The following is a 17,863-nucleotide window of genomic DNA, read 5'->3' on the forward strand; positions in this document are numbered from 1 at the left end:
ACGGCGACGCTTTTCCGAGGGACTGACAGGAACATACCTCTGTAGCTAATACTATCTCTATCATTGGGGCGTGGTCTGCTGTCCTGATAACGCAGGATGGGACTGAGTGCCCGGTGTGACCTTGAAACCGGCTATTGTGATTCATCCTGGGCAGAATGGCCAGGACTGTCTTAGTGGAGCCCGGTCAATCTTGATGGTGAAGCTTCCCATGACGATGCGGCCGGAGAAACAGACACGAAACCGACGGAGATAACTGCTGTGAGTGTGGAAGTGATGACACAAGCTTCCAATTGAGCGGATATACGGATAACTTTCCAGTGGTGATCACGAAGAAGGTGTAGAAGTCTAGAATAAAGTGATGACAAACAGGATCAACGCAAGACAATGTTTAGCAACGGGAAACAAACGTTCAGCTGACCGGCAGAGGTTTCTGGAAAGGACAAATGGGAAAGGGCGCCCACCGGGGGAATGAATCTGCGTCACTTTGCTGGTTGTGGTGGATGCCCCACGGCAGCCCCTCCTACGGACCCCAACACGCCGGTTGACGACATACCTTGTCTTGTTGCTGCTCCTCTCCCCTCCGCGACTCCCGCCTTCTAAACTACTATTCTTCTTCCCCTTCAATTCTTCCCTACTACCCCTCCTCCCTTTTCCCTGCCTTCTTCTCCCTCCTTTCTTCGAGTTTCATCTGTTTTTAAGTAAAAGGTAAGCATCCGTCCTGTTCCAGCTCCATCCAAGCTTCGTCTGCATCAATCCCCCTCTGTTTGTGCCCCGCGCTAACACTTTCTCCTCGTCGGTCAAAGCTCTATACCATCCACCACAATGCCCAGCTTCTCGCAGGCCACCGAACTCTCCGCCTGGAAGGAGCTCCAGGAGCACCACAACTCCGTCGGACGTAACATCGTCCTCAAGGAGTGCTTCCAGAAGGACCCCCAGCGCTTCGAGAAGTTCAGCCGCACCTTCAACAACACCGTCGACAACTCCGAGGTCCTCTTCGACTTCTCCAAGAACTTCCTCACCGAGGAGACTCTGGCCCTGCTGGTCAAGCTGGCCAAGGAAGCCAATGTCGAGGAGCTCCGTGATGCCATGTTCAAGGGTGAAAACATCAACTTCACCGAAGACCGTGCCGTCTACCACGCTGCCCTGCGCAATGTCTCCAACGAGCCCATGCAGGTCAACGGAAAGAGCGTCGTTGAGGATGTCAACGCCGTTCTCGAGCACATGAAGGAGTTCACTGAGCAGGTGCGCAGTGGTGAGTGGAAGGGTTACACTGGCAAGAAGATCGACACCGTCATCAACATCGGTATCGGTGGCTCCGACCTGTAAGTCGGCCAATGGAAGTGATGAAATGAAAAGCCGTTGCTAACATCACAACTAGTGGTCCTGTCATGGTGACCGAGGCTCTGAAGCCCTACGGTGCCCCCGACATGAAGCTGCACTTCGTCTCCAACATTGACGGCACCCACATCGCTGAGGCCCTCAAGAACTCCAACCCCGAGACCACTCTCTTCCTGATCGCTTCCAAGACCTTCACTACCGCAGAGACCACCACCAACGCCAACACGGCGAAGAAGTGGTTCCTCGAGACTGCCAAGGAGGACTCTCACATTGCCAAGCACTTCGTGGCCCTGTCCACCAACGAGGAGGAGGTCACCAAGTTCGGCATTGACAAGAAGAACATGTTCGGTTTCGAGTCTTGGGTGGGTGGCCGCTACTCCGTCTGGAGCGCCATCGGTCTGTCCGTCGCTCTGTACATCGGCTACGACAACTTCCACCAGTTCTTGGCCGGTGCTCACGCCATGGACAAGCACTTCCGCGAGGCTCCTCTGGAGCAGAACATCCCCGTTCTCGGTGGTCTGCTGAGCGTGTGGTACAGCGACTTCTTCGGCGCCCAGACCCATCTGGTGGCCCCCTTCGACCAGTACCTGCACCGTTTCCCTGCCTACCTGCAGCAGCTCTCCATGGAGAGTAACGGCAAGGCCATCACCCGCACCGGCGAGTACGTCAAGTACACCACCGGCCCCATCCTCTTCGGTGAGCCCGCCACCAACGCCCAGCACAGCTTCTTCCAGCTGTTGCACCAGGGCACCAAGCTCATCCCCTCCGACTTCATCATGGCCGCCGAGTCGCACAACCCCGTTGAGGGCGGCAAGCACCAGCGCATGCTGGCTTCCAACTTCCTGGCCCAGTCCGAGGCCCTGATGGTCGGAAAGACCCCTGAGCAGGTTAAGGCCGAGGGTGCCCCTGAGAACCTGGTCTCTCACAAGACCTTCCTGGGCAACCGCCCGACGACCTCCATCCTGGCCCAGAAGATCACCCCCTCTACTCTGGGAGCTCTGATCACCTACTACGAGCACCTTACCTTCACCGAGGGTGCCATCTGGAACATCAACTCCTTCGACCAGTGGGGTGTGGAGCTGGGCAAGGTGCTTGCCAAGAAGATCCAGAAGGAGCTCGAGACCGCGGACGCTGGCTCGGACCACGATGCGTCGACCAGCGGTCTGCTGCTTGCCTTCAAGAAGAAGGCCAACCTGGCGTAAATTTTTGGATACGAAAAGGGATTGAAATAGCAAAAGGAGTACATAGTCATTTTGATGAAGCCACGAGTGTCATCCTTAATTATGAGTTAGCAATGAACTGTTGGACAGTGCAGTACTTGCAGCTGAACTTTAGACAATTAGATCGCATGAAACCTGAAAATATACCAAGGAATAGCCAGTAGCGTTGAATTCACGAGCCTCTTATGTAGTAAGTGCAACATGCAGTCCAAATAGACTCAAGTCGGTAAGCAAAAAGGGTCCGTCTCCTTACCGCGGCTCCGACCACGCCGCTTCTCCTGATCATCAAAACCCGCCTTCTACCTTGCCAGCGCGCGAAATTCCCCATTGCGCTGGCCGGCGAGAGCTCCGAATCAATTATTTATTTTCTCCTATTTATTCATAATGCCCGTTCCTGAAAGGGCATCCCTCCATCGGATCTATCACTATGGACTATTGAGTCTCCTCTTCCTCCACACATCCACCGCAGCGGGGAGAAGCAGCAGTGAGCAACGCGCAACAGCAAACCCCGGCTACAGTTATGGCCAAGCGGTGCCAGTAACATGTCTGAACCGGACGATGTACGCCGTCCCTATCTTTATCCCACTCAATAATTTAACTGTAACGACGTACTAACATAATTGGTGGTAAACAGTGACTCCGGCGAACACGTACGCCACCCATCCACAATAACCACCAAATCCAAACCTAACACAACACAACACAACACAACTAACATACAAATATGATAGATAACCGACCCCCTGGGCAACCTCCAATACATCCCCTTCCCAACATGCAACGAGACCTCCCAACCGCTATCTCTCCACTACGGCATCGCCGAACAAACCCTAACATGCACCATCGCCTCCCTCCCCGATGAGCTCTACCATTTACTAGAGTACTACGTTCACTCGGACGTCCCCATGACATGTCGCGTACCCACCGCGCCGCTTCTCTCTGCCTCCCCTTCCTCTCCAGACATCGATATAATTGATGATGTGGACTTCACCGGCGAACAAGCCTACACGCCCATCACCTTCGCCATCCAGGGCACATTGCAACTAAGCCATCTGCATATATGGACGGATATGAATGTCCTGGTGCATAACATGGCCAGTACGGAGAAGAAAAAGAATAAGCGCACGGACCCCGGGTATGTGGTTGCGGGCACGGCGTACAGTGTGCCCGAGTTTGATAATCGGGGGGCTAGGGAGCCGTGGACGGAGGGTCATGGGACGAAGGTTGTGAGGGGCGAGCCGTTGACGTTTCGGTTTAGTGTTAAGTGGGTGGAGGGGGGGAGGGGGATTGGGTGGCCTAGTGGTGGGGATGGGTATGAGGAGGAGGGGAGTTGTGGTGGGGGGTGGTTCTCGAGGGTCGTGTTTTTTGGATTTGCTGCGGTGGTTGGGGCTGTGTTGGCGGTTTATTGGGAGAGGGTTTATGGGAGGGGACGGGGGAGGGGAGAGGGGATTCTGGGGGTTACTGGCGGTGCTGGGAGGAAGGGGTTTGGTGGGAATGGGAATGGGGTTAGGATGAATGGGTATGGAGGGTATTCGCCTGCGAGTGTTGCTGTGGGTGGTGGTGGTGGTGGTGGTAGTGTAGGAGGGGGAGGAGGATATGGAGGGTATGGGTATGGAGGGTATATGAGTGGGAAGAGGGATTGATGTGTATATTGACTGATTGATTGATTGAATGTATGATTGATGCGGATGATGATAGAAGGAGATACAAACAGATGCAGATGCAGATATACTATCAGTATAGTATCTCATGTAGATTCAACACACATAGCAGACAAAACAAAACACAACGAAAATACAACTCTACAACAATATAGTACACAAAATAATCCTTTTACCCACTCCCCATCATACATATCCCTCTATACACACACACCCTCAACCATCCATCCCCCTGCAAGGAATATCTACCACCCCTGCCCCCTAATCTTCTGAATCCTCTTAACCGTCGCCTGAAACGAAAACTTGAACAACTTCCTCCACCTCTGCATCCTGAGCTGCTTCCGCACCATACCCTTCCGCACATGATACTTCTGCTTCATCAACGACTGCTTCATCTTATTCTGACCAATAGTCGTGCTCAGCGACCTCAACGCCGCCGGCAAATCCATCCCGCGCTCCGGCTCAACCGTCACCTGTCTTCCCAGCGTCGGGCCCAGCTTCAGATCGATCTTGCGCAGGGATGTAGCCGTCCGCAGGCCGTCTGTCTCGGCGGAGAGGCCTACCGCCCGCGAGAGGGAGAGGCTATCGTTGAAGGCGCGGGTGGTGCTGCCGGGTGTAGCTGCCGCATTGCTGCCGGGTGTGGGGGTGGTGGTGGTGGTGGTGTTGGTGTTGTTGAAGTTGAGCTTGTTGAGGATTTGGTCGAAGTCGGTGGGTTTTTGGGACGTTGATGGGGATGAGGAGGGTTGTTGTGTTTGGCGGGTCGGGGGTTGTGTAGTTGTGGTGGTGGTGGTCTTGTTGGATGGAGAGGAAGAGGAGGAGAAGGAGGAGTCAGAAGAGAAGCGTAGGCCAATTCGTGCTGGGAGGAGATGCTGTTGCTGCTGGCTCTTGTAGAGGGTCGTGGTTGGCTTCGCCCGGAGGAGGCTGCGGGATAGGGCGCGCATGTCCATGGTGATTAATGGTGAGGATTCGACGGATCCTAGTCAATTGGTAACTGGAGAGGTGTGTTTCTCGGGATATCACCGTCCTATCCTAGCTGAATGCTGTGGTGGAGGAGGAGGAGGAGGAGGAGGACAGGCGTCGAGGGAATTATTATTGTTGGATATGGGATAAATCTCGCCCGTTGCGGGTTGCGGATCGGAAATTGCGGGCACGTGACTGCGTGGTTGATTCCGCCGGGACTCCGCTACATAGTACTCTAGTATACTTATGTCTGTACGGTGGACTAAGATTTGAATATCGAGGACTTTGTTTAGTCTGAATACGTGTAGTTCTGCAGAAGCAGAACATCCCTTTCCTATTTCTCTCTCATCACTTCACCCTCTACCCCGAAACGAAAAATCAACCAAAATGTCCTCCATAACCATCGCAACCCTCCCCCGCATCAGCCGCGACGCCCTCTCAGCCCTTCTCCTCTCGACTTCCACGCCTAGCAAACTCGCCATTATCGATGTGCGTGATTCTGGTACGTATATCCACCTTCCTCCACTTCTTATCCACTATACTAATAAGTTTTCTAGACCACGTCGGCGGCCACATCACCACCTCCACCTGGGTCCCCAGCTCGTCACTAGACTACCGCCTCCCCGAACTCATCCGCACCCTGGCGGACAAAGAAAAGGTGGTCTTCCACTGCGCGTTGAGCCAGCAGCGCGGGCCGTCTGCTGCGTTGCGGTATGCCCGCGAGCGCGAGCGCATCCTCGGCGAGGAGGAGAGTAAGAAGCAGGAGGTGTTTGTCCTCGAGGGTGGGTTCGTGCAGTGGCAGGAGAAGTATGGGCCTGATGAGAGGTTGACGCAGGCTTGGGTGGAGGATATTTGGAGGGAGTATTAAATCCATGTTTCAGTTATGAATAGGAGGTTGGGTTTGGAGGGATTGATTGGTTTGGTGGTGATACCCTTTTTATTTTATTCTTTATTTTCACTGGTGGGTTGGATTGGGTAGATGGGTGAAAGTGGGACAGATGCATGGTTGGCGCTTTAGAATAAGAGTCTTATATGGTATTTTGTTGATTGTCTACAAGTCTATGCTATATTATACAGGGCAGTATTGACAGCTACATCACAAGTCCACCGCCGAATCCAATCGGTCGACGCTTGCCATCATTCTCCGGAACGATGGCCATCACCTTGTAGATCTTGCCCATACTACCGCCGCCCTTCTCAACCAGTCTCTTCCACCCTGTCTCCAGTGTCTTGCGCTTCTCTTCATCATCGACCTTCTTCAGAAGCTGCTGCATGCGCTCTTCGATGCCCATCGCCTGCAGGAAATCACCCTGCTCGACCGGTCCATGTACCTCCACGCCCTCACTAGCCTCGATCGCCGCCTCCGCCAACGCCGTGAAATCCACATCAGCACTGACATCCACCTGTCCTGGCGACGACAGCGGCGGCACGTTCTTGTGCTCCTGGATACCCCGCAGGGAGTTGATCGGGATGGTATCGAGAGTGCCGTAGTCCATGATCAGGGCAGCACCGGAAGATGTGCGCTTCGCGGGGGCCGGCGCAGAAGCAGCAGCGCCCTTTGTGACCGTGCGGGGTGGTTCTGAGGCACCGCCGATGCGGCGCGCAAAGTCAGCTGCGTAGATACGACTCTCCGGGCTGACTTCGATGGTGGATCCCGGCTGGGATTTGAGGGCGCGGTAGCGCGGAGAGATCTCCGGGATGACGAGAGAGGATGGCGTCGATGCCTTGGCGAGGGTCAGCTTGAACTCGGGCTCGCCTTCAATGTTCTCCTCCACGGCTTTCGGGTTCAAGGTGACCAAGAGTTCGCGCCATTGGGGAGTGTTAGCTGGCTTCAAGGGCTGGTGTAGTTTTGCTGGGCCGGTGGGAGTCATGATTTCCTTCTGCTCAGGCTGGTTTTCTGGAGAGGGAGGGATGGATTCAAAGGCGTGGATTGGGAGGGCGTCGAAGAACTCATGGGCGAATATGAAGGGGGTCTTTTCTTCCTCTGTAGAGTAACCATGAGTAAAATGTTCATCGCGCAGATATCAGTCATACTTCCATACCATGCGGCAACAGTCGGATATCCTCCACCCAAACGATCGGGACATCAAAGTACTTGCATGTACTCTTGTGTCCGATATCCGTTTCCTCCATGACTGCATCCCCGCAAAGCAATTTCTTCTGCACTTCCCGCAGCGTGGCACTAGCCTCCACCAGATATATCGCCTCTATACTCGACGAGAACATCTTGAAGTTCCGGAATGTCTAGCACCGTCCGTATCAGTAATTGTAAGGCGTCACAAAGTCTGCACAACTGGACAACTCACACGCAACATGTCATCCATTAATGTGCCCTTCCCCGGTCCAACCTCCATCAATTGCACTCCGCTGCGCTTCCGTCCCTGCGCCATCCATTCCGCGATTGTCCAAATCCCCACCAATTCTCCGAAGACCTGCGATATCTCGGGCGAGGTGACGAAATCACCTTTCTTGCCAAATACTTCGCCATGGCCTTCTGGTCGCGTGGTGTAGTATCCTCCTTCGGGGTTTGTGAGGACCTGGCGCATAAAGGCGGCGATAGGAACGGGTCCGGTTACCTGGTGGAAGGCTGATTAGATTGGCTCAATGACAATTGGATTGATGTCGTACTTTGATCGCATTGGCAAGGGTCTGCGCTAGTGGCGTCGACCATTTTCTTGTCTCAGAGGTAGATGTGGAAGTTGTGGATGTAGTTGAGGACCATCGTTGCGATTTGAGGCAGAGGGTCTGGTTGGGATGTCTTCTGAGGAGCTGCCTCACGGCGCGCCTCGTTGCGTGGTTCATCTCGATGCTTTTCGATTAAAGGGTAGCGGGTTAATTCATATGTCTAAATTATATGGTATTGTTAAGGAGACCCTAATTTGAGGGGTTTTGTATTAACATCCAGCAAATAATCCCGTGAAGCTCTCCAACTTCTCCGCAAAACTTCCGCACACGTGATTGCATTCTTATCATATCAGCTGCCGATAATCCGCTCCAGTCAGTTATTTGATCTGTCTACGTCCAAAGCGTATTCGTCCAGAAAAAAAAAAAAAAAGTATTTCTTCATATCGTACAGGTCTTCATTCTAAGTAGCCAAGCAATTGCAGAACCATGTAATCCGAAAAGAAGTAAATCCATTCTGCCTGATCAGCAGAACAGCCTGTATCAAAGAACAGCGTATTTTCAGACTGAACCACTGACGGCTGCATTACCGCCGGCCCCGGTTTCGCTGGTTCTGCTGAGGTGCATCGACCATCATCTCATCGCTATAGAGGCCTGTTTCTTGTGTATTCTGTGCTCCACCCCTTGCTTTCCGACCACCCCGGTTTCTGCGATTGTTCCCCCTGGATGGGCCTTGTCCTGCCTGGTTCTGATCATTGAATCCCCACCGTCCATCCTGGACAGCTGCATCGGCCAAGCGATGAGATCGGCGATCACGGTCTGCTTGCTCGCGGAGGTCACTGAACGATTGGGAGTTCTGTACAGCGGGCTGGGCATTGGAGCGCTCGAACAGGTCGGGGTTCGCAGGTTGCTTTAGGTGGAATGAGAGAATCCGACCGTCGGCCTAATCGATTAGAATAGATCCTTGATAGCTGCGACGAGTGACTTACCCTCTGGTTGTGAAAGTTGGCAACGGCACCCTCTGCGGCCTGTCTCTCTGCAAATGTAATCTCCGCTGTGACAACAGGATGTTGCGCAGTGACCCAGCAGCGCAATATCGGGCCGGAAACAGGTTCCAGAGCTGATTGAATATCGGCCGCCGTAGTCCCTGGCGCGAAGTTGCTACCGACAACAACGAATGGCCCAGACCCTTTTCCTTTGATCGATAGTCCACCTCCATTTCGCACGTTAGCCTGGCCGCTCGCGGGATTGAGCGCAGAAAGAAGGCGGTTCTCATCAGGACGGCGCTTGTTCGATGGCCTTGCGTTCTGTCGGGCACCCTGTCGCGCGGGCGCTGGGATTGGAGGAGTGGTTTTGGCCGGTAGAGTAGCCGATGCGGAGCGCTGAATTGGGCGATCCATCGAATTAGTTATGCGACAAGAATGAGCAAGCTTGCAGAGATCCTGATTGCCCTCACCTTCGCTACTCCAATACGACTTGCCAGGCTGCCTGGCTTCACATTCTGCGTCTTCCCTGACGGTTTTGTAGGCGGGTTGGTCGATTTCTTCTTGCTCAGGAGCTTGTTTGCTAGTTCTTCGTTGCGTCTTCTCTTGCGATCTGAATCAAGCCTGTTAGTCTCCAGCGCTCTGCGTGGGTGAGTCGGGGAATGATGGTCATACCGGCTTGGATGATCGCATCGAAGGAAACGCTATCCTGGCTCGCGGCCATGGCAGTAGAGCTTTGGGGACCGAAAGTGAGGGTGATATGATAGTAAGACTAGGATCAATGATATATGGAGTCAATTGAACTTCCACAGTAACTTGTTTGAGAATGGTGAGGATCTGTCGGGTGCTTGAACTGATGACAGCAGGAGGAGCTGACAGAACGGGAATGAATTCGAGCTCCGCCATTAGCTCCGCTCCCGTCGTCTCGCCCGCCGCAGACACTGCTTGAGTGAATATCACTACATAAGGTGAGGATATCCTACAAAAGCTCGAAGTATGTCTTTATTCTAAATCAGTTTAGATTCTACCCCTAGCCTCATTCTGTCTATTTTCACATGTCCTAGATTTCTTATTGGATCACACTCAATCGAAAGTTGTCCAAGCAGTACTCTTTGTAGGTGTGGGACGGTCTGTATGAGCTCCTTTTTTGCTGAGATAGCTTCAGATTTGTCGTCTAACATCAGATGAGGTTCTTGGATATTCGCTTTCTATTTGTCTTGCGAGGGTTTGTCGGGACTGCTCTAGCCGCTATTTTTTCCCCTGCTGTTGCTGTTGGGCAAATAAATCCAAGTCAAATTATACCATATCAAATTGATCCTCTTACACTGCACCTGCTCGAGCGTGCTATAGGAGATGCTAGCTATGTAGGTGCTTCATCAATTGAAGTAAGAAATAAGCCCTGGATATCGTCAAATACGTCAAAGTCACGTAAACACTTGCTTGAAACCATAAGCAGTATATGCTACAACGCAGGAATGTCGTCACCGCAGCTCAACACAACTACATGAACAACGAAGGAGGAGACATCTACAAAGTTGTCAAAGTTAGAAAGAGTGCTGCATCTGACCATTATCACCTCCTCTCTTTGTCTATGACTTGCCTCCTACATGTTTCTTCTTTCTCATATGCGTAGCCTCCCCGGAAGACTCGTAACAGGGCGTGTTTTGGTTCAATTACCCAGAATCTTCAGCGTCTATCCCTGCGACCCTTGTTATTCTGCAAAGACCTTGTCCAGTGTTTGTATTTTTGGCATCTCACAGTGTTGCAAGGCTTGTCTGCCTCGTCATTGCTGCTCGCGGCTGTGATGCATGTTGTCAGTGTTCCTCAGGAAGATCATTCTGCATTCGGCGTTGCTGTAGCCCTAAATAGCGCTGCTGTTGCTTTCTATCAGCCTTAAGCCTTTGTCGTCCTTGCTGATAACTCGAAAAAGTCAATCCACGGAACTCTGGTACGGTCAACCTCTTGATAGGGTTCTTATAGCAACTTTGCTATTTTCTCTCTAGCGCTTGAACTAGTTCAAGACAGGGGACGGTGTATCTATATAAATCAGATCATATTGCTCCATGTATTTTGCGATGGTAGACTTACCCCTGTCGGACAATTCAGCATACTCGCCTACGGACAGGCTTGGGTCTGCTATGGCCCTTCTTCTCAATACGACGCTTTCACCTCTCCACTGGGCATTTTCTACGGGCCCCCCCCTTCGGGCAAGGTAACGTTCACATGGACCTTGACGCCGCCTGGATTTAAGGAAAGCGTTATATGGGAGTGGGCCGCTTTCTCCTTGCCGGTTCTGGTGATAGTGGTGAATTTATGGAAAGATCCACTAGAATGAAGGAAGTGAGTATCTGATTCAAGTTCTAAAGTGAGTAAAGAAGACCTACATTATTATGGCAGTGGCCTTCCCCAGGCGCTTAGAGCACTTGTGCGTAAAGTACTCAGTAGCTGCCTTCATAGCGGTAGCGTTCACTCGGTATTCGATGGCATTAGTAGTCAGCCTAGCTTTAGCGTTGTGAGTCCATTTAATGGCAATTCCATCGACGGTTCCCTCATAACGATCAGCGGGGAGAACTTTAGTAAACGTCATTGCAAAAGCTGAGTACTCTTTGATGTTACAGATAGAATAGCAGCTTGATATAGGAAAGGAACGAAAGGAGGCTGGAGACCGAATGGAACGACATTCATTATGAATGAGATGAATAACTAGCCCGAATTACCCCAGAGGTGAATAAATCACTTCATCCCTTCGATTAGGTAGAAGAGCAGGTTCTGCAGCACTGTGAATTTGTGAGAAGAAGAGAGGGGGCCCCTTCTGATATAGGAGATACTCTAGATACAAGTGTTGTCTGACCCTACAAACTAGGAGGATGCAATCATGTCAGGTGCCTGCAATGCCATATTATAGCTAGAAAAGGTAAAGAGTTACTCCCTAATTGCGTTTCAACAGGTGAGCAGGTCTTTGATCCAAGCATCTACATCAACCTCTGGTTGCCGCGAAGTCGGGTGTTATAGTATAAGCAGTAGGGTACTCCGTATAGATGACATCTGAATTGAATACTTGTGTTTACTACTCGGTGATAGTATGATGATCAGGAACTACCGGTGGTCTACTAATAATTGAAATAGGTTATTCATAGAGCATTTACTGTACTTCACTGTAAATGTACATCAAGTGAAGTGCTCAGACTCCACTTTCAACCTCAGGCCTAAAGTATGGTCGATATAAAACTTGAGGTCCCTTCCAACTAGGACTATCACCACCAACAATTGGCAGTGCAACCCATTCTTATCAACTGCATAGTGCCTGAACTGTGCCGGGTCTCAAAGCTCACATACTACTGTCTTACCCACAATATTTCTAAGCGACTCTGGGGCAGCCGACCAGCATATTCGGATGTCAGATATCACGGATAATTTAAGACCGACCCAAGCACCTTAGGACGATGGCGCAATCAGCTTCAAAGACTGTGAGTATTGGCGTCTCACCGCAAGCAATTGCAAAAGATGACATGATAGACTTCGGAGACTTTGCGAGCACAGAGGATGAAGAGATTGAGCTCGATGAATTTGCTGAGCCTTGGGAAAAGTATGATCGCCAGGTAACGCCAAGCGTTTTCTATCCTATTTGCCTTGGAGAGATTCTCAATGAAAGATATCTGATTGAGCATAAGCTCGGTTCTGGTGGTTTCTCGACGGTCTGGATGGCCCTTGACCTCCAGGAAAATAAAGATGTTGCTGTCAAAGTCTTGCGCACTGGCGATTGCGGAGGCATCGAGCTACGTATACAAGATGTGATCGTTCAGAGCGTGCAGGACAGGTCCCATCTTGTGACATATTCAGACACTTTCACACTGATAGGAAACCATGGTAACCATAGGGTTATGGTGTTTCCTTTGATGGGGCCGTGTCTTGACCGTTATACAGTGACAAACTTAGCTATAAGTACTCGCATGTCAGCTGCGAAGCAATTGTTAAAGGCATTGGAAGCTTTGCACAACGCTGGGATTGTGCACCGCGGTAAGTTATTCTACACATTTCATGTCGTCGCCATCTAATGAATCATCGTCAAGACCTGAGCGAGAGAAACTGCCTGTGGGGAATGGCACCTCTTCACAATCTTAGCAGGACTGCTAAATATGAACTACTCACTCGGCCATTAAAGATAACCATCCAAGATATCGAGCTCTGGAAGCCTGGAGAGTTGGTGCGGCCCATACGAGTCCCTGAAACCCTGCGCACTGAAGATTTCTATCTCGCTGACTTCAGTCTGGCCATGAAGGTTGGCGATCCCGTGGCTCAACCCGGCGAACCACCTCTGTGTTTCTGCTCCCCGGAGCGTCTCCATGGAGAAGCTCCAAGCTTTGCCTGCGACATGTGGAGCTACATGGTCAACTTTGTTGAACTTTACCAAGGGGGACGACCATTCCATGATGGGTACATAGGCGGAGTTTTGACGACTATTACCGCCCGTCTGGGCCCGCTACCAGAGCAATGGAAAGGATCTTACATCTATGATGATTGTCTGGATTCCTGGTACGACCAGAATCGAACACCCGATACGAACAACACCCTCGCATCAGAGCTTGCGCGCTATCGACCCGATGCTGACCCGGCTGAACGAGAACTTGTGCTCTCCATCATGCAGAAGGTATTCCTATACTCGCCCGAGGAGCGTCTGACTGCGACGCAGCTTTTGGCCGATCCTTCATTCAAGGCTCTCATGGCTCGGTATGGTTGTTGATCCTGTGATATGGAGTTGTGACCTGATAGACTTTGCTCTTCATTCTCGCGTCTCAGGCCTAGCATACTGGGGATCTGAATTCAAAGGGATGGCGATAGGCTTTGGCTTCTGCATATACAAAAACAAGCCTTATCTTCTGGGGTAGACTTAGCGCAGGAAAAGGGTAGGGAGAGGGTGTGGCATGAACGAAGGTTGGTGTGCCAGTAGCACAGCTCCGTGATACTATTGATTGTTTAGTAACTGTCAGCTATCAGAGAGAAACACCTTAGTCTAGTTTATAGTATGACCCAAACAAGGAGCTTGATTCGCCAGCACCACCTGAAGCCTTAGGTAGTCTGCAATGTTCTTTATTTAAGCTTAACTCAGATGAAAGAGAAGCATTCATTACGAAACAGAAATAGTAAGAATTTGTCTAGGAGCCAATCAAAGTATATCCCCGACACTTTGTTTGTACATTCACAGCCGAGATATTTCAGGAAACCGCCATGCAGGTAATACAGGCAGAGAAGCAGCCACTCAATTCAATGCCTGCCTTGTCCAACATTGCAAATGCACCCGGTATGACCCGTCTCGTATGTACTTTGGCATCGCCTGCTGCTGGCTATTTACCCACTGGGGACCCCACTGCCCAGATCATTCCCCCGCAAAGTATCTTTCTGTACAACTCTTGTTCGGAGCTTCTGATTCACCGAGTCAATATCAGGCACCTGAATAGCACAGCCATGAAGCCCGAGGGTTCAAGCAGTGGCCGAAGCAGACGTCGTCAGTCGTTGTCGTTCTCGTCTCTTCGTCCGTCCATGAGCCGGAATAGGTAGGCGAACTATATGATTGTGTGGATTCTGTAAGCTGACAGATAGCATGAAGAACTAGAAGACCATCAACACCTCCTCCCACCACTTGCGAAGAAAGCGCCCACTACCCCGTTTTTGATCCGCAAAACCCGCGGCACAACCCTTCGCTTGCATCTACATCATGGCAGCAGTGGATGCAAAGCCTGCCGAAGAAGTCCATGGGGAAAATGCACTCTTTGTCCTTCCGACCTAGGTTTCGCAGGCGTCCCATTCCTCGTCCAAGCCATAACGATGATATACCTAGCCTTTGGTCGTCCACGGATTCAGCCAAGGGCTCTTCAGACCAGCAGGGCACGCTCTACTCGTCGACTGTGTCAGAGGCTAGCACAGAGGAAGATGTTGAGTTTGGTACTGACCTACAGCGCATCAGCTGCAACTACCCGCCGGATGGCAACATGGACAGGTATTTACGGAGTCTGCCGGGGCCATTTGTATGGGAAGATGGAACGGTTTCCTCAGAGTCGACCGTTGTGCCTCATCGGGAGACTGAAGAGTTCCTTACTTTGACCTTCTCAAATGCTCGATCAACGTCGAGCAATAAAGATAGGGGAACGGAGTCTCATAATGTGGCGTCTACAGATGCTATCGGAGGAGACAATCCTCAGCCTATGATTCCGAGCTCATCCTCCCGCAATCCTAGCGAGTCGTACTTTTCGCAAGCAGCAGGCAGCGAGACCGAGGGTCTGTGCATCACAGTTCCTGTTCCTTCCAACAGTGGCGCTTCTGAGCCACAGTTGCCGTCTGGAACAGTCGATAGTGACAGGGATGGTGCGGCCAGCGCGAGCAGACCCAGCAATCTTTCGGTGCCAATCATCGACACAAGCAGTGCCAGACCTGTTGGCTCGAGCGCCAACATGGCACCCTACGTCTCCAACTCACAGATCATAGATGCTGAGTTGGCTATAGAGTCTTTGGAGCTGTGCCAACGGCTAGAGCTGGGTGAAAGTCATGATGGGGAACAGGTCGTGACATACGAAGCTTACGAGAACGCTGGACATTCAGCCAGTCACTCACCAGGGGCAGTGGATTCGATCAACAGCCCCTCCCCGAAATTGCCATCAACTGAAATCCCCGAGTTGTCGAATCAAGGTGGTGAAATACCTCGCATTACGATTGATATGCGCGTTACTTCTGGACAGGTGCAGGAAGGCGCCGATAATCGTATTGTCCGCTGCATTGATTCGATAGAAAATATGCCCTTAATCCCGGCTAGAGCAGAGGATCGTCTGAGTGAACATGGTACCGATGCGTCGGTCTTGCGCAGCCAATCGTCTCAGGACGATCTGGCGTCGCTGCTAGCATTGCGAGACGAGTACTTCCTAGTGGACAAATCCAACGATCTCCGTCCGGATAGGGGGAACAACGCCACCAAAGCGGAGCGCAGCTTCAGCGGTGATGGCTGCTTGTATAGTGGGCCAGGGCTCGACCGCAACTCGTCGAACAGAGTGCATGATATCCCCGAGATCATTGGTCCGCGCACGCCCGTCCAGGTACGTGGCACACGGCCGTTCCGACGCGAGTATAACACCAGCGATTCAGACGAGTACCTTATGACATACCCGGCCATCGACAGACACTACTTTTCGTGAGTCCATGCTGACGTGAGTGATGTCGGTACTGCCTTCATTTCACTTTGCATGTTACCTAACCTGTGACGTTCCTTATCACACCTTGCTGTTCAGTTTGGAAGTGTATTTTAGTGATACCTCCAGGTATTTTGGATATCGAGACATCTCGCTCCAAAACCTGAATCACACGAGGTTCTATATGCACATTATAAGACATTAAACCAGGCTCCATACTAGCCCAGCCGTAGCGTAAACCCAGCCCCCTGTTCCCCCGTCTCCCCACCACCTTGCCCACCAAACACACTCGCAAAGTCCAGCTTCGGAGCCTCCTGCCCCCGCTTCGGCGCCTCGGGAGTCTCCCTCCGTCTGCGCTTCTCCATACCCGCCTTAGACGGAAACGTTGGGAACATCTCCTTCGGCTTCGGCCGAGGATCCTCCTTGAAGTAGCGATGCGCCAGACACTCCTTCGTCGACATCCGCACCCCGGGATTCAACGCCAGCAACGATGAGAGCAGATGTAGCCCAGCGTTTGTCAAAAACGGGAACTTGGTCCGAGGCAGTAGAGGCGGGTTTCCTCCCGCCGTAGTAGTAGATGCAGTCGGCGGCAGCCGTAGTGACTTGGCGTTCGGTAGTGATCTAAATTCAGGCCAGATCTGGGGTGTGGGCGGGCCGGTGAGGGCGAATATCTACATCACATTATTATTAGTCAACATGATCCTTCACAGAGTGATGGTTTTGGGAAGAGGATTGGAGGGGGGCGGAGGGGTTAGGCTCACCTTCGAAACCTGCTCGACCTCATTCTTGCCCTGCAATAGCGGTTCCTTGGTCAACAACTCGCCCATAATACACCCCACACTCCACATATCGATCTCGGTGCCGTATTTCTCTGCCCCCAGAAGGAGTTCCGGAGCCCGGTACCAGAGGGTCACGACGAGCTGGGTGAGTTTCGGGGGCGGATCACCGTAGTAGCGGGCCATGCCGAAGTCGGCGATTTTGAGCTCGCCGCGGTTGTTGAGGAGGAGGTTGGAGGTTTTGAGGTCGCGGTGCATGATCCATTGGTCGTGGAGGAAGTTGAGGCCCGAGAGGAGTTGGAGGAGGAGGGTTTTGATTTCGCTGGGGAGGAAGGGTTCGGGCATTTCGTCGAGTAGGGTTTTGAGGTCGTGTTCGTGGAAGTCCATTACTAGGTAGATTCTGTGGATTTCGGTTAGGACTGCGTGTGATGGGATGGATGAAGGGTAGGGGGGAGGTGTACTCGTCTAGTTTTGTGCCTGTTACTACTTCTCGTAGGTAGACTATGTTTTGGTGGCGGGCTTCGAGGAGGGTTTGGATCTCGCGGAGTCCTGTTACTGGGAATCCGTCTGGGGAGTTGTCCATCTTGAGTTTCTTCAGGGCTACTACTTCGCCCGTGGTTATGTCTTTGGCGCGGCTGACGAAGCCGTAGGAGCCTTCTTCGATGTGGTTGAGGCGTTCGAAGTTGGTGACGTTTCGACAGGGTCCCCATTCTTGGGTTGGGAAGGTGAGGATGTTGGGTTCATTGTTTGTGGTGGTGGTGCTGGATGTTGCTTGTTGTTGGTCTGGGATGTGGTCGTTTGAGAGTCGGCGACGCTTGGTGGGTGGTGCGCTGCTATCTGTATCAGCTTGTTGGGCTTGGAGCTTGGCTTGCTCGTCCAGCTGGCGCTGTTTCTCGGCTTTGGCGCGTCGCTTTTCTTCCTTTTCGCGCTTGCGCTGGGCCAGGATAGCCTCCGTTTCGGGGTCGTCGTCGGTGGCCCATCTGGATTTGGAGGACATGCTGCGATGGCCTGGATTGGCGTGGGGCGAATGACAATGGATGGATGGGATTGTGGGGAGAGTGCCGGATGCAAAGCAGCAGCTGTAGACAAGCTGGACGCGGACGGAATTGCGGCGAGAAAGTGATGCTT

General features: G+C 52.0%; 9 protein-coding genes across 9 annotated transcripts; 5 read left to right on the forward strand and 4 right to left on the reverse strand.

The window, feature by feature from the left end:
- Positions 1-590: 590 nt before the first annotated feature.
- Positions 591-2,696, forward strand: BO79DRAFT_236248 (glucose-6-phosphate isomerase). Its single transcript, XM_025684557.1, has 3 exons — positions 591-705; positions 804-1,322; positions 1,379-2,696. Exons 2-3 carry the CDS (start codon positions 823-825, stop codon positions 2,538-2,540), a joined length of 1,662 nt encoding a protein of 553 aa, XP_025541894.1. The 5' UTR covers positions 591-705; positions 804-822; the 3' UTR covers positions 2,541-2,696.
- Positions 2,697-2,860: 164 nt separating this feature from the next.
- On the forward strand, positions 2,861-4,201 carry BO79DRAFT_243990 (uncharacterized protein; the record flags this gene model as incomplete). Its single annotated transcript, XM_025685337.1, has 3 exons — positions 2,861-3,118; positions 3,193-3,208; positions 3,290-4,201. The coding sequence occupies exons 1-3, from the start codon at positions 2,943-2,945 to the stop codon at positions 4,199-4,201; spliced, it is 1,104 nt and encodes a 367-aa protein (XP_025541895.1). The 5' UTR covers positions 2,861-2,942.
- Positions 4,202-4,321: 120 nt separating this feature from the next.
- Positions 4,322-5,291, reverse strand: BO79DRAFT_208003 (mitochondrial 37S ribosomal protein bS21m). The gene has a single exon (XM_025682293.1). It carries the CDS (start codon positions 5,164-5,166, stop codon positions 4,465-4,467), a length of 702 nt encoding a protein of 233 aa, XP_025541896.1. The 5' UTR covers positions 5,167-5,291; the 3' UTR covers positions 4,322-4,464.
- A 156-nt stretch (positions 5,292-5,447) lies between these two features.
- Positions 5,448-6,205, forward strand: BO79DRAFT_286016 (phosphatase YCH1). The gene is made up of 2 exons (XM_025688422.1): positions 5,448-5,681; positions 5,737-6,205. Exons 1-2 carry the CDS (start codon positions 5,567-5,569, stop codon positions 6,045-6,047), a joined length of 426 nt encoding a protein of 141 aa, XP_025541897.1. The 5' UTR covers positions 5,448-5,566; the 3' UTR covers positions 6,048-6,205.
- A 65-nt stretch (positions 6,206-6,270) lies between these two features.
- On the reverse strand, positions 6,271-9,619 carry BO79DRAFT_243993 (DUF185-domain-containing protein; the record flags this gene model as incomplete). Its single annotated transcript, XM_025685338.1, has 8 exons — positions 9,460-9,619; positions 9,258-9,397; positions 8,791-9,183; positions 8,392-8,744; positions 7,808-7,988; positions 7,486-7,755; positions 7,222-7,423; positions 6,271-7,163 (listed from the first exon to the last, which is right to left on the reverse strand). The coding sequence occupies exons 1-8, from the start codon at positions 9,506-9,508 to the stop codon at positions 6,271-6,273; spliced, it is 2,481 nt and encodes an 826-aa protein (XP_025541898.1). The 5' UTR covers positions 9,509-9,619.
- Positions 9,620-10,971: 1,352 nt separating this feature from the next.
- Positions 10,972-11,371, reverse strand: BO79DRAFT_252597 (uncharacterized protein; the record flags this gene model as incomplete). The annotated part of the gene is made up of 2 exons (XM_025685938.1): positions 10,972-11,110; positions 11,169-11,371. 2 exons carry the CDS (start codon positions 11,369-11,371, stop codon positions 10,972-10,974), a joined length of 342 nt encoding a protein of 113 aa, XP_025541899.1.
- A 922-nt stretch (positions 11,372-12,293) lies between these two features.
- On the forward strand, positions 12,294-13,525 carry BO79DRAFT_141705 (kinase domain-containing protein; the record flags this gene model as incomplete). Its single annotated transcript, XM_025678258.1, has 2 exons — positions 12,294-12,801; positions 12,855-13,525. The coding sequence occupies 2 exons, from the start codon at positions 12,294-12,296 to the stop codon at positions 13,523-13,525; spliced, it is 1,179 nt and encodes a 392-aa protein (XP_025541900.1).
- Positions 13,526-14,543: 1,018 nt separating this feature from the next.
- On the forward strand, positions 14,544-15,965 carry BO79DRAFT_141982 (uncharacterized protein; the record flags this gene model as incomplete). Its single annotated transcript, XM_025678267.1, has 1 exon — positions 14,544-15,965. One exon carries the CDS (start codon positions 14,544-14,546, stop codon positions 15,963-15,965), a length of 1,422 nt encoding a protein of 473 aa, XP_025541901.1.
- A 212-nt stretch (positions 15,966-16,177) lies between these two features.
- BO79DRAFT_190922 (kinase-like protein) lies at positions 16,178-17,745 on the reverse strand (the record flags this gene model as incomplete). Its single annotated transcript, XM_025680777.1, has 3 exons — positions 17,197-17,745; positions 16,721-17,135; positions 16,178-16,630 (listed from the first exon to the last, which is right to left on the reverse strand). The coding sequence occupies exons 1-3, from the start codon at positions 17,730-17,732 to the stop codon at positions 16,178-16,180; spliced, it is 1,404 nt and encodes a 467-aa protein (XP_025541902.1). The 5' UTR covers positions 17,733-17,745.
- Positions 17,746-17,863: the final 118 nt, after the last annotated feature.

This window comes from Aspergillus costaricaensis, assembly GCF_003184835.1.
Source record: "Aspergillus costaricaensis CBS 115574 unplaced genomic scaffold BO79scaffold_8, whole genome shotgun sequence".
Lineage (NCBI taxonomy): Eukaryota > Fungi > Ascomycota > Eurotiomycetes > Eurotiales > Aspergillaceae > Aspergillus > Aspergillus costaricensis.